Raw genomic sequence first — 13,332 nt, 5'->3', positions numbered from 1 at the left:
AGGACATTCAACTTCTACAGACGTTGTATTGTAATTAGTCTTTCATGTCTCGCTGTGTCCGTGAAAGGGGTAACTGTCGTAAAATTACTGGAGACTATATAAATATAGCAATCTTGGATAATCAAACTTTCTAATAGTGAAAGAATTTTTGAAATCGGTTTGGTAGTTTCGGAGATTACCCGCCTCAAACATACAAACTCACAAACGCTTGTACCTCTTTATTATAATAGTATAGATGGGCGCAAACAACTTTCTGCAAAGTTCTAACTAAATCATTGTTTATTATTTAGTTAAGTGTATAAATTGTTAAAAAATCGATCATTAAATTCTTTAATTTTTGTAATTGTATTCTTCATATTAATAATTTTAAGTGGGATTACTATTGTCTTAATGCGCAATTTATGAATACCATGGCTAGATATACATAATTTAAATTAAAGAATAAGTATATTTTATAATATTTATTTCACGTATAAAACATTACATTACATAAACATTTTATTGTCATTCGCTATATTTACATTTTGTATGTACAACATAATCTTGCAGAGTATACAATAACTCTATAAAATAATATTACTTACTACATATAATGGCTATATTACAAATATATATATTTATTATGCCTATTATATATATTTAGTCGTATTTTTTTTGATAGACAGAAGATGAAAATTCTTATAATACAGCACGAAAATATTTACTTTTAGTCTGGTTTCCTGTTTCCGTTCATGAAATACCAGGTAAAGTTTATTAATTAGGTAACCTTCACGCCGTCTATTCTTATAAACCTTATTTTTTACGCCCATGCCTTATTATGTAAAAAATCTTACTATGTCTTTGTGATTTTAGACTTTATTAATATCATTTGTATACTATGATACTAAATTTATTTTGAGTTTGAATTTGTTACTTTAGAATATATAGCTTTGATGCTTTGAATTGTATTTTTGAAGTGAAAACTTCTTCAGCGGCGTTGTGCACTTTTTGTGATGGGTTAAAAAAATGTTAAACTCGCGTCAGGACGCGTGACCGTGATCGAAAATTCGTAAGATGTCAAAAATGCACAACGTTAATATTCTTGTTTTCACTTCTGCCGGAGCTCACGGAGTGCAACCTGGATTTTTTTTTCAAGAAAATTCTTTGTATAATAAGGACTGTGACATTTGTTACATGTTAGGACTTGTAAGGAAAAACAGAGTGTAGGCTACCGTGACACATTTTATTTCCATGCATACCTATATCATATACCACCTACTTACAATAAGTTATATAAAATAACGCCTATAAATAGTATCGATTCAACTGTTAAGGCACTGCTATCACATACATTAACTAAAATAAAACAAATTTATATATTCTACGAGGTAGGTCCGTGGTCCTGATAGCTAAACCACAAGTATATAAGTATTTTGCATTTTAAATAGTTCTATTTACAATATAAGAAGTTATTGCTGATTCGGCCCAAAGGTTTACATCGACACCCTTTTCAGACTTTTCAGTCTCATTTCCACATCGACCTTCTTACCAAAATCATAATTCTAGTATATGATGCTATAGGTATAACTCTAATTCATATCAAGAATAATATAATAGTCAATTAAAGAATAGCATCACAATACAAATAATCAAAATAATGTAATAATTCTGCTGAAATCAGCCTTCACCAAGAAGGGCACTGATGGTGAAGCTCTTGATCCGACGACATGGGGCGGGGGCTGCGGGGGGTGGTGAGGGCGCTCGAGGCGGAGGAGGGGGCAGGTGAGGGCCCCACGCGAAGCCTGCGGGCATGCCTGCGCTTGGCCAGAGACCTAAAGGCATGGGCATGTGAAGAGGGCTTAAATATTGCAGCTCAGGAGGGTACATCGGAGCTGGAGGAGGCGTAATATTTTCTGGTGGAGCTACTAATGGCGCAGGGGATTCTACTAAAGGCGGTGATCTCGGTGAAGACGATCTGAGGCTGCCTTCTTCAGAGCATGACGACGCGGCGTCGGAGCAAGGCCGCTTGGGTTCGCTGGACTCGGCCGGTTCGCTGTCGGCTGCGGTGTCCACACTCTTCCGCTTGCACTTGGACTGGCCGCACGCGCGGAAACCCTTCGCGAACGGATTGTTGTCGATCTTCAGCTTCGTGATACGATCGTTCTGTTGACAAACAAAATCATACGGTTATTTTCCACGATGAAAGTAAATCAGAGTTCGTATATCCGATATAGTGTTACCCCCAATAAATTTTATGGGACAAAAAGTGGAGATGTTATCCAACATGTAAAATCTTGGGCGTATAGTATAGCTTCCTTCGGATATTTCGTTATCTCCGAGAATGCAATTTAAACATCCGTTTCCGCAAGCGACCCCCATGTCGCTAATAGCTTGTAAGGGATAATTGTCGCACATGTGCCGTGGCGTGGCTTGGCGACAGGCCAATTAGCATGACATGCGAGCGTGTCGCCGTCGCCCGCCGCGGCGCCTGCGCAGAGCTCACCAGCGGCGCCTGACGCCGCTTCATTGCCAACACCACATACCGTGACAAGAAACATAATACTACAAACACTTGTAGCTTGCGTAAATGACACAGCCTTTCAAACAATAATTGGAAACGGCGCTAAACTTTTTTCTACTTTCGACCCTTTTATTAACCGTATGGCACATTTTTGGAGTCCCGACGGTTATCTGGCAAAAATCCTGACCGCAAATAGTCCCGTCGCGATACGCGGAGTCACTTGTAAAAGATTGTTTACACGGCGTGATAAGGCGGCGCCGGCGGCTGCCGTGCGCCATTGCACCAGATAACCACCAGCCGGCTAAGATAGCGAGGAGTGCTAAAAGCCTGTTATTAGACCGCTGGAGTGCAGTTTTTAAGTCGGGTGGTTAGCACACGGGGTGCTCGAGAGCGCCGGGCGCCGCCCCCGGTCCGCCCTGTCGCCTGTGACGTCACGCCAAAAACTCGCCGTCGCTTTTACTTTTTGCGTGACTATTTCACATATTGGCGACTGTCGCCAGTTTTTTTTACATTCATGTGTAATTAGGGTCTGCGTAAATTTGTTTTATTTATCAGAATAAACATTGGGTGGAGAACTGGAGATTGACAAACAGTCGCGTGATAATAGATGACGCTCGTTATAATTGAATATTTGGCTCGTCCTTTGTGCGTGCACGCATTGTACAGTAATAATTGAAGTAGCGTGCCACCTAGTTACGCTTTCAGATGGCGAGCCGGCGTCGCCGAAAGAGATTTTCTAATTCGTTGGTAATTCATAACAATAAGTTTGTCGGGTATCGGTGGGGATAATGCGCAATGATACGCCGCTGGGCATTGTCCGGTGGCTGGTCCCGTTAGTTGGACAATCGTAGGATAATCCTACAAAGTTGCCGCTTGTGACGGTAAATGGAGAGTTCGCGCCTCGCTGCAGTCAACGTGAAGGCCGCCGCTGCAAAGGGACCCGACCTAATTATCCAGGGCTGCATTATGCAAGAAATCAGCACGCTGCGCTGCCCGACAATGACGTTTAGTTTTCATGTTGGAAAACAAACAGCGGGGAGTCTGTAAGGCTGTTGTGCTAATAAGTAGATTAATATTTAAACGCTACACATTATACTATTTCCCATACGATATAAATACTTCAAATTCAAACAATACTGGTGTCCATTACAGTGAATCTCTAATTAATAATAATTATTAATTTGAGTTACAATGTGCGTTTTATATTTAAATCTCTCGTGGTGTGGTGAGACTAAATCTAAGAATAGTTTCTGCGGAATTTTCGTTCTCTTTTATTAAAAGTCCTTGATATGTAAGATAACAATACTTACAAGAAAAGTAACTGTCAAAGATTACCTATATTGAAGATAAATAGCTGAAGCGCTATTTCCAAGGAGTATTACTCATTCTGTTATCATTACTATACAAAACGGTGGGAAATTAACCGTTGTTTTAAATTACGGTTTCTCGCACTACCGAGCTTAAGACGAACAATAAAGGTTTTGTAGTTAAAACGTCTCAAACAAACGTCCAAATTAGCCTTTGTTTTCGTAACAGTCTTACAATTACAATGACCACTTGAGTCGCCGGCTGAAGTTTTTTTAAGTCTATGGCTCCCAAAATGCCGCATGTTCGTAAAAGCTTTGGCGCCTGGTGTGGGCGAAAAAAAATCAGCGTACGTAAGTGCGAAATCACCGAATGTTCTTGGAAACTTCGTACGGTTTCTGGGAACGTGGTGTGATAGTATCTATCGGAATCACCGTTTGATAAGAGCGACCTTATGGAGATCAGCTAAATTATTCGAATATTTAAAAAAATATTAACCTGCTGTATATAAATCTTCGTACAATTTATATTCGTGCAAATACGGATCTTCGTTATAGATAGTAAATATACATAAATGATTTAAAAAATAGCTTTTAAAACAATTTAATTGAGATAATAAAAATGACGGGAATATCGTAGCGCTCTCGTAGCATCTAATATCTTTGTAGAATGTGCTTGATATAAAAAATTCTTGACGAATTGTTTGCAATAATTCCAGATTAGGGAATCCCAGAAATCAATTTCGTTTGAAGGTTTTATGTTTTAATAACTAAAATACAGTTAATCTTTTGACCCATCTGACAAAATTATGTACATACAACAACTTCTTCTTCAAAAATTAAAAGTGGCTATTTGGACTTTTGCAGCGTACTGCTAGTAAACTCACTCACTACGAAATTCACGTTGTAACCATTTTGTTAGTAAATAGATGTATATATTTCTAACAACACAATTTATAGGATAGCTCTAAGGGATCATTACCGGCTACTTATCCTCTCATCTCAGTATTTTTCAAAGAAATGATTTATTAAATATATATTTAAATATTAAAAAAATCTTAAATGACCCTATTAACACGCCATGCAATCGTAGCCTCATTGTTAAAAAACTTTTTTAAATTAAATACCTATAACCTACCCCAAAAATACGAGTATAATCCTTCCTAATAATCTACTTATCAGTCCTTAAGTTTTAATAAAACTATAAGCTGAGCAATTGTAATAACATCATACAAATAAACAAAAGCAAATACATACCTGATAGGCAGTGACAGCAATGAACTCGGTCTCCGGGAATGAGAAGGCTGCATGCGGAGCGCCCCACGCCAGGGCTGCGGCGTCCCGAGCCCGCACAACCAACACGCGGGGACGGTACTTGTGCATCGAGGTTAGCACCATCTGTAACAAATGAGAACAATGTTAATACATACACTGGAAAAATCCTACGTGTAAAACTTTATGGGATATGTCCGCCATTGTTATTTACCTAGTTGTTATATACTTGTTATATTACTAATATTATAAATGCGAAAGTTTGTGAGGATGTATGTGTGTATCTTTCTTACTCTTTCATGTAAAATTTACTGGAGGGATGGATACTATTTGTCCCAAAATTCCCACAGGAGCGAAATCTATACCATACTCCTTATTCATCCATAGGCATGGCCAGTGCCCCAGCACTGGGCACGATTAAATGGGTTATAATATGAAATTAGTAAAACAAAAAAAAACTAAATAAAAAACAAGTATTTTGTGATATTTACCAACACAAAAAATTTATTCCATTCGGTGTATTATCATATTCCTATAACGAGTGTACGGGAGGTCGCGGCGGCACTTCAGTAGTGCCGCAGATAAAGCCTGATTGCTACAATAAGTCTTTATCTGCGGCTCTCGATGCGAGAAACATGCTACCTGTGCGGCGCACCACTTTGTGGATCTCGGTACATACATGTATTGTCTTTGGGGATTAGTGACTTTGCAATGTGTTCTTAAAACTGCGGGACTATTCAGTTTGGTTTTATCTTTATGATGTGTCCGCAATTCTTTAACGCCAATATCCCGTGGGAATATTGTCGAGTGGCTGGGGTAATTTAAAAATATATTAGTTTATCCTATTGTCAATTTTCTTATGTGGAAATACTATATTATGATAGACTTTGCATTCAATTCAATTCTTCTGTTCACACACAGAGTAAGAAATACTTATTGGACAAAATATTTCTTTACTTTAAATATAGAAATTCATCCGCAACACGCTTCATGAAATGTAAATAAATATCTATTATATCTATTGTAAATTATTTTCACGAACTTCTCATTTATTTACGTTGCTATGTATTTAGATTACTTAATAATTTTATATAGTAGCAATTTTCAATCTGAATTTCTACAAGTTAAATATTCACCAAAAATCTACAAATAATTTTTTGACAGTCTCCAAAAAGGAGAAGACATACAAATAGTCTGTATTTAAAAAAAAATAAATAATAATTTTGGCAGTCGTTCCGCAAACACGTGACAAGCGGCAGATAAACCTGTCTAGACACCGTCAGAAAGGTTTAGTTTTTTGTGCGCCTGCGCAGGCGACCAGCGACACTTCACACAAGTGCGCTTGCCACTTTATAATGGCGACACTACTGTACACTAATTGTTTCGCTTTTTACTTAAAATGTGGTTAAAAAGTGTCTTTTTTATCTTTTAGTTCAAGTACTTGCTTTACCTAGAAAAGTTGTGGAACTCTTTGAGATGATTTTAAAAGTGGGTCTGTGAATGTTTAATAGAGAAAAATCGAAAAAAGTTTTATTTTAATGTAATTTTATACAAGTCCGCGTACATATGGAGGTCAGTGATATCGGATGATTTTTATGAAAATTTTATTTCTCACTGGCCAGTGTCCATAACTTCCAGAAAATACACAAAATTACTACTTCAAAATATAAGAAAAAGTTAAAACTATAATATTGCTCAAAAATTTAGATCACAAAGATAGATATAAAAATCGACTTGTAGTTCCCATCCAGTTTACGAGATGCGTGTGACTCGGACGAGTTGACAGATAGACAGAGGCACTTTCGGAAGCTCGTTCATCAAACTGAGGAGTCTTCGATCAAACTGATTGAAGGAGAGATTAGACCGAACGCGTTTTTGTTTCATTCTTTTTGACATTTTTACGTCAGTTACGTAAATCGAGATCGTAAAGAATAGGGCAGTTCTTATGGAGAAGAACTATTTGATTGCAAATATCGCAATGCAGATTGCAAAAGCTACAATTTCTATTCACAGCTACAATTTCATTTGCTAATTGTAAACTAACAAAGTTGAAAAAAAATGCACTAAGTACTATCTATTCTTGTGCATTCAATTTGTTTCTTAACATTGTCTACAGATAGATTGTACATAATAATGTCCAGAAGCTAATTGTTATAGTCCAGTATAAGGGTTATTATTTTTTTATTAGATCCCATAACACATCAATTAAATAATAATTCGATGAATTTAAAAGCTCCTGTAGGCAGGCAGAAAAAGCTCGTGGAAAAGACATCAACGTGCCGTCAAGTTTTCAACGTCATTATTTTAGGGATATAAGTTTCTTTGGCGAGATATAGGTACATACATGGACGTATAAAAAAAGATATTTTTTTACGTCCATGGGTACATATTTATCACATAAATAAAAATGGATTGTGGTGTTATTAACTGGGATAGAACCCCAAGCCAAAATATTGTATTCGTAGATCGTCGCGGCCACCACTGCGCCTGCGCCGATCACATCGCGATAACCTAATGTGTCATTAATACCGGCTTACATGTGTTTTCTAGCCTTTGGTAAATGATACAAAAAGGTTTTATGCACCCCTACCTTTTTCAACTCGATTAAGGAAATTGGAATAAAGGTATATTGTTATTTGTAAATAATTAGCTGCAATTTTGAGTCATTTGTACAAAACGGATTGATATTTATCGCACAGAACATTTTACAACTTATATCAGATGTGAAATTAACTTGCATCATTCTTCCTGTTTCTTGGAAAAATAATTACGCTTATTCACGTTAGAATTAACCGGACTATAGCAATTATCTAATGGTTTTCTCACTTAGAAATGGACAAAGGCATTTCTTCATGTATATAGGTAATATAATCCTTTAACTATAATTGCCTTTTATTTTGAGGACGTCTTTAATCCGGTCCGTAATTACGCGTTGTTCCCACAAAACTTGAGTTGGTTTTTTGTCGGTTAAAAAAAGAAAAGGGTGGTTTGAAAAGGCTTTTTATCGCAGGTGGCAAATCCTCAAGTGCACAGCAAGTGATGCGTTCTCGTGCGATTCGGCAGTATCCCGGTAGCCGACGGTATTGTCAGGGTTAACATAAAGGAGCCGCTCTTCGCCGCGCATTTTCTGGGCGCAGTGGGCCGTGCTATCTTTTTTGCCGACCCTACCCGTCATAATACATGTTATGATGCCTCGTAACGTGTGTGATGGCCATAAACGTTTGTTGTGATTGATACATGATGTGTCGTGTTTGTTTCTAACTCACATTTTGAATCCTAAGCCTCAATAATTTTTTTTCCATGAGAACTGTTGTTTTTTTTTTTTCAAATATTGGGGAAATTATAGGTAACATTTTATCATAACTGAAGAATCATGAAACGATTATTGGATGTCATGTCTGAGCAACAAAAAAGCGTAAGTATTGGAAATATCGGCAGAATGTCCAAATAAGAGCGTTGAAAATAAACACGACTGTAGGTACATTTTTCTACCGACATTAATAAACGCGGAGCTGTCATTTTTACGACAGTTTTGTGTGTTTTTGTCATCACAGAGTTTCTCCAAACAGGGCTTTATAAATAGAGACATAGGCTTCATTAATCGAGGCGTCAACCTCCCTGTCCAAACACACCGCCCGAATAAAGAAGTACAGTTACTTGCCACATCACAACCTCCACACAAAGCCTTCAGCGTATTTGTTCCAGTGACGTAATACTTATAGACGTCTTTGTATTCGAAAACTCCTGCGGCGCATATTAAGAAACTGTGTTAACAATTCAAAATCGACCGTATTAAAACGCGTAACAGTTGATTTTTGTTTGGCAAGAATGAGATTAACTATCTTTTTTATTGAAGCACCACACAGAGATGAATCGATATCAGGTATTGATTGCTAAGCTGACGGAATAAAGGTTATATTGGTTTGAAGTGTTCTCTGCAGTGTATGTGGGGAAGTGGTTGTGTGGTAGGCGTTGCCTTAGAAAGTATGTAGGCAGTCGGATAGTCACGTCACGACTGCCTCGACTTGAATTTCGAATGCCATGATAGAATGTTCTTGAGTTTTTTTTATCTCTTGATAATGTTACAGTATGAGTTAGATATTTTTTTATGGCACATAATTATTGGTGAACTAAGTCTAACGTTATCTAAGCAAGTGCACGCTTCTTAGAGAATGCAATTTCTACGTTTATAAAATTCAAATGATTTTATTTATCATTCTTACGGGCGTAGGCGAATGCCTTTATACAAATAGCTAATACTTAATGTTTTTTCAAGAGTCAGGGTCATGAAGGAAATTCCGCGGAATTAACTGGAACTAATAATATATAGTTCGGCACAAATCTCCATCATACAACTAGTAGTGCCACGTCCCTCCTATTGATCATTTTTTGTAATGGGGTCTACATGATTTTTTAACAAATTTCAGTAGAATTTAATGGAGTATATAAAACATCAATCTTAATGGGACTCAAGGTAACAATCTGCAGAGACTGGCATTTTTGTAAATATATGTATATAATTTCAATCCTTTTTTAAAATAGTTATTTGTTATTAGTTTTAATTCAGTTGTAGTTTATGTAAAATAAATAATAATTTAAAAAAAGATTAATAATCTTAATGGGGACATATTTCACAAATTACCCAAAAATTTTTCCGCATAACTTCCTTTGTATGCGATTTGATTTTAGCGTAAAGTAATTTGAGATAATCCTATTGTTTTTGCTCTAAGATAACAACTAATGAGTCTCTGGGGTTAAGAATCCGTGATAAGACTCATAATAGACATTCCTACATGCCAAAGTCGCAAATCATGACCTATGGTTATCTAAATGCGACTGTCCTAATGAATATCGATACGTTTCACGAAAATAGAAACGCTTTTACAATAATAATTCAGCTTAATGCTCTTATAAATCACTACAAATAGTTTCACTCTATTTCTAATAAATATAAGTAATATTTCTACGCTCGTATTAATTTATTAATGCGAAATGGATTTAATTTTTTTGAAAAAAAAAATTAAAATCGAAACATTTTTCTTTTGATTAATGCCTACTCGTTCTTAAATACTATCTAATATTTATTTTTTATGGCCTTAGAATAAGTGACTTAGAGTTTTCAGATTATATAGTATATAACATATGTATATAGTACTCGTATATATACAGTTACTTCATCTATTATATTTATCAATGTATTTTTCCTCTTCAATCAATTTCTCGTATCAAAATTGCCTTTTTGCGCTTTTCATTTTCATATTATTTTTTATACGTATAATATTATCTTAGACTATCATTCGTGTAATAAAATATTTAATGTATTAATATTACTTACATGCCCTTGTGCATCCATAGTGTTATTGGTCAGTTTAAGCTTGCTAAATGACACCGGATTGGCGGTCCAGTGATGGCCAGGGGCAGGCGAATCCGGGTGCAGCATCAGTCTTCTTGGGGACTGGGGCTCGGCGCCCCCCGCCGCGGCCCACTGACCCCCGGCCCAGCGCCAGCGCCGGCGACCCACCAGGGAAAGTTCCAGAAGGACACAGTATTCTTCGCGAGGGTCTAACCCGGCGAGCGACACTCGGAGGGAGGGGAACATTCGGCTGTAACAATGAAATAAATGATAACAGGATTGCCTAAGATTTGTTTATGTCTTAAGAACAAAGTTGATTTAAAGAGCAGTTTACAAAAATAATTAAATATTTTGTTTTTATAGTTTATTTATTTCGATTTCATAAGTTCGTTTTCTCAATTGGATTTGTTATTAGAGTGTCATTTTCAGTTCAAGTAAACAAAACAATTTTCAGACAAATCAGACTGTAACATGAAGTTATTTAAGAAACAACATCGAATTGAAACTTAACTGTTCACATGGTCATAATTTCAAATTGAATAATAAGCCATAGACCTCCAACCGAAACGAAACAAACTACAGTCTATTCAAACTCTCATCAGAAAGCAGAAACAAAGAAGGCGATAATAAAATTACAGCTCCCTAGAGACTCTTCTGGGTTGGACATTTATCGTGATTATAAAAGCCTATGCGGCTGATACGAGTAAAAGTGAATAAAGTGATAAAACGGTAAAAGTGTCAGTCAACGAGGGCTTTTGGCACCCGTTTGAGGGCCATAAAGGTGTCATAAACGGAGATACATCTGGCGCCGGCTTATCAGGGACCCAGACCGCCACAGTGGACGATGTCACCGATCAATAAATACCTAAGATAAGCACTAATGTAGGCAATCAAACTGACCACTGTGTGGCGGACAAAAATATTGTAATGTATTAAATAATATCTAAATAAGTATTTGTAAATTATGCACACATCTGGATACTAAGAAATATTTTATTATCGAATTGTTTATACATTCGTCCGGGTAAATATAGGTACATAAATGTCACTTGTAAAATCGCACATAAGATATGCTGTATCTATATTATAGTAATCTATATCGATGAATTAATCAGTGCGATGTAAATGTAAATAGCAATATCTGAAGGCTAATTGGCGGCGGTTTGCTCGGTTCAATTAGCAGAAGAATTTATCGTGTAAATAAAACAAAATAGTATAAAATAGAGTGGAGTAGTTTGAATATGATAGGATAGTAGTGTCGGAGGCCCCCATCAGTCATAAGAGGCACTATCGGAGGCTTCGGCGGCCGGCGGCCGGCTAATGCAAGGCGCAAGATAACGCGGGACAGAAGCTCAATTAACAACAAACTAAATTAGCCCCATTTAAACTTTATGATGCCGGCTACTGCCTTACGTGCCGCAGACGTACGGACAGAAGGGTAGGCGTGAGAATTGTCTGGGACATAAATATTGCTAAATAACACGTTCATATCCAAGGCATGTAAGGGAAAAAATGATCTTGAATAGCTTCAAGTCTATTTATAGAATTACGTTACAGTACCCTCGTATCACGATATTTAATGAAAATTATGGAAATAGAATTCCCATAAATAAATTCATTGAATATTTGAATCCAAATCGCAGAGCAGTCAAAATGTTACACAGGCCCTTCCTCTAGGGACCGGATTATGCAAATAAGTAAATACACGTGTATTTTACAATCGCACACTGCTATCGGGTTGTAGAAAGTTAAATAAATGATCTGACAGTTGTGATTGAAGTGCTTAATCCCACGTCCAGTACAGCAGTCTATTTACTGTGTTCCAACAAATATGACAGCGTCGGCAGAGTAAATACGTATAGTGTATTTTGAATGGTATGTGGTATCGAGGCCTTATTTGTTGACCGTACAGTGACAAATCCGTTCACTCAGCTACCGTTGAGATGGCTCTTATCACGCCAACGACCACTTATCGAGCCTTTGAGAGCCGCGCGCCGACAAAGAGGTGACGATACAGCGGAATGTATGCAAAATCACCAACAGGCCATACGACATACTCGCTCGTAATCTAAATTGCGCATTTTTCAACTAGAAGCCCAATTCATTTATCTTATTGGATAGATTACGCAACTGGTCTGTCAACTAGGAATGACGAAATGAATGAAATTTATATTTAAAAAATTGTAAGCCCTTCTGGCATAATAGGGACCAACATTGTTTGAACGAGTTTCTTTCGGCATTTCTTCTCAGCAGTAGTCGTTCTGAAATGCTAGCAGTTTGTAGCTTTGGTAAATATCATTTAATTTAGAATATGGAGTGAAAAAGTGCCTATGAAGGCCTAATTTCTGAATAAATGATTTGATTTTGATTTTGACGGCGACTGTGCGAAGTGAAGACGAAAAGTAGGAAAGCGGACCCTGAGCTCCGACGCACAAAGGCTGGGAGGCAACCGAGAAAACACTCAGATGAGACAGAGACAGATTATGCAACTTACAAGACGAACTTTCAATTTTATTTGTAACAAATGAAACGAAACAATGAACCGGAGTGTCATAAAACCCTCTTGGGACAGCTGAGCCTCAACTCAACGCTTGAAAGGGACAATGGACCACCAAACTCGCGCCGTATAAACTTTAGAGTGGGTTGTAAATCGGTAACAACTCGCCAATTGCCACACGGAGGCGCTAAACGCGCGGAAAGACCGCCACATCCGCTCCCCATGCCATCACATCCGCACTCGAATTTGCCCGAACCTGCTCCAAGTCGACAGGTTTTTATATCGCAGGCTCGAGTGGATTGTTGACGGAAAAAAAGGAACTTGGAAAGAAATCTGAATTGGCTCGTATCATGAGATAAGTGTAATCATTATACCTAGATTGGCTAAATTGATTTTAGTACTTAAT

At 37.2% G+C, this 13,332-nt stretch overlaps 1 protein-coding gene across 1 annotated transcript in view; it reads right to left on the bottom strand.

Annotated features, from left to right (window-relative positions):
* Window positions 1–299: 299 nt before the first annotated feature.
* The window catches only part of Doc1 (Dorsocross1), a 32,734-nt gene continuing 19,701 nt past the window's right edge, over window positions 300–13,332 (bottom strand). The window contains exons 3-5 of the mRNA XM_053769588.2: window positions 10,412–10,679; window positions 5,062–5,202; window positions 300–2,142 (exon numbers count right to left, since the gene is read on the bottom strand). Coding sequence (XP_053625563.1) covers window positions 1,657–2,142; window positions 5,062–5,202; window positions 10,412–10,679 — 895 coding nt within the window. The 3' untranslated portion in view covers window positions 300–1,656. The remainder of the gene's footprint in view (window positions 2,143–5,061; window positions 5,203–10,411; window positions 10,680–13,332) is intronic.

This window comes from Plodia interpunctella, chromosome 3 (assembly GCF_027563975.2).
Source record: "Plodia interpunctella isolate USDA-ARS_2022_Savannah chromosome 3, ilPloInte3.2, whole genome shotgun sequence".
NCBI classification, from domain to species: domain Eukaryota; kingdom Metazoa; phylum Arthropoda; class Insecta; order Lepidoptera; family Pyralidae; genus Plodia; species Plodia interpunctella.
This window is presented reverse-complemented; position numbering and strand designations above follow the sequence as displayed.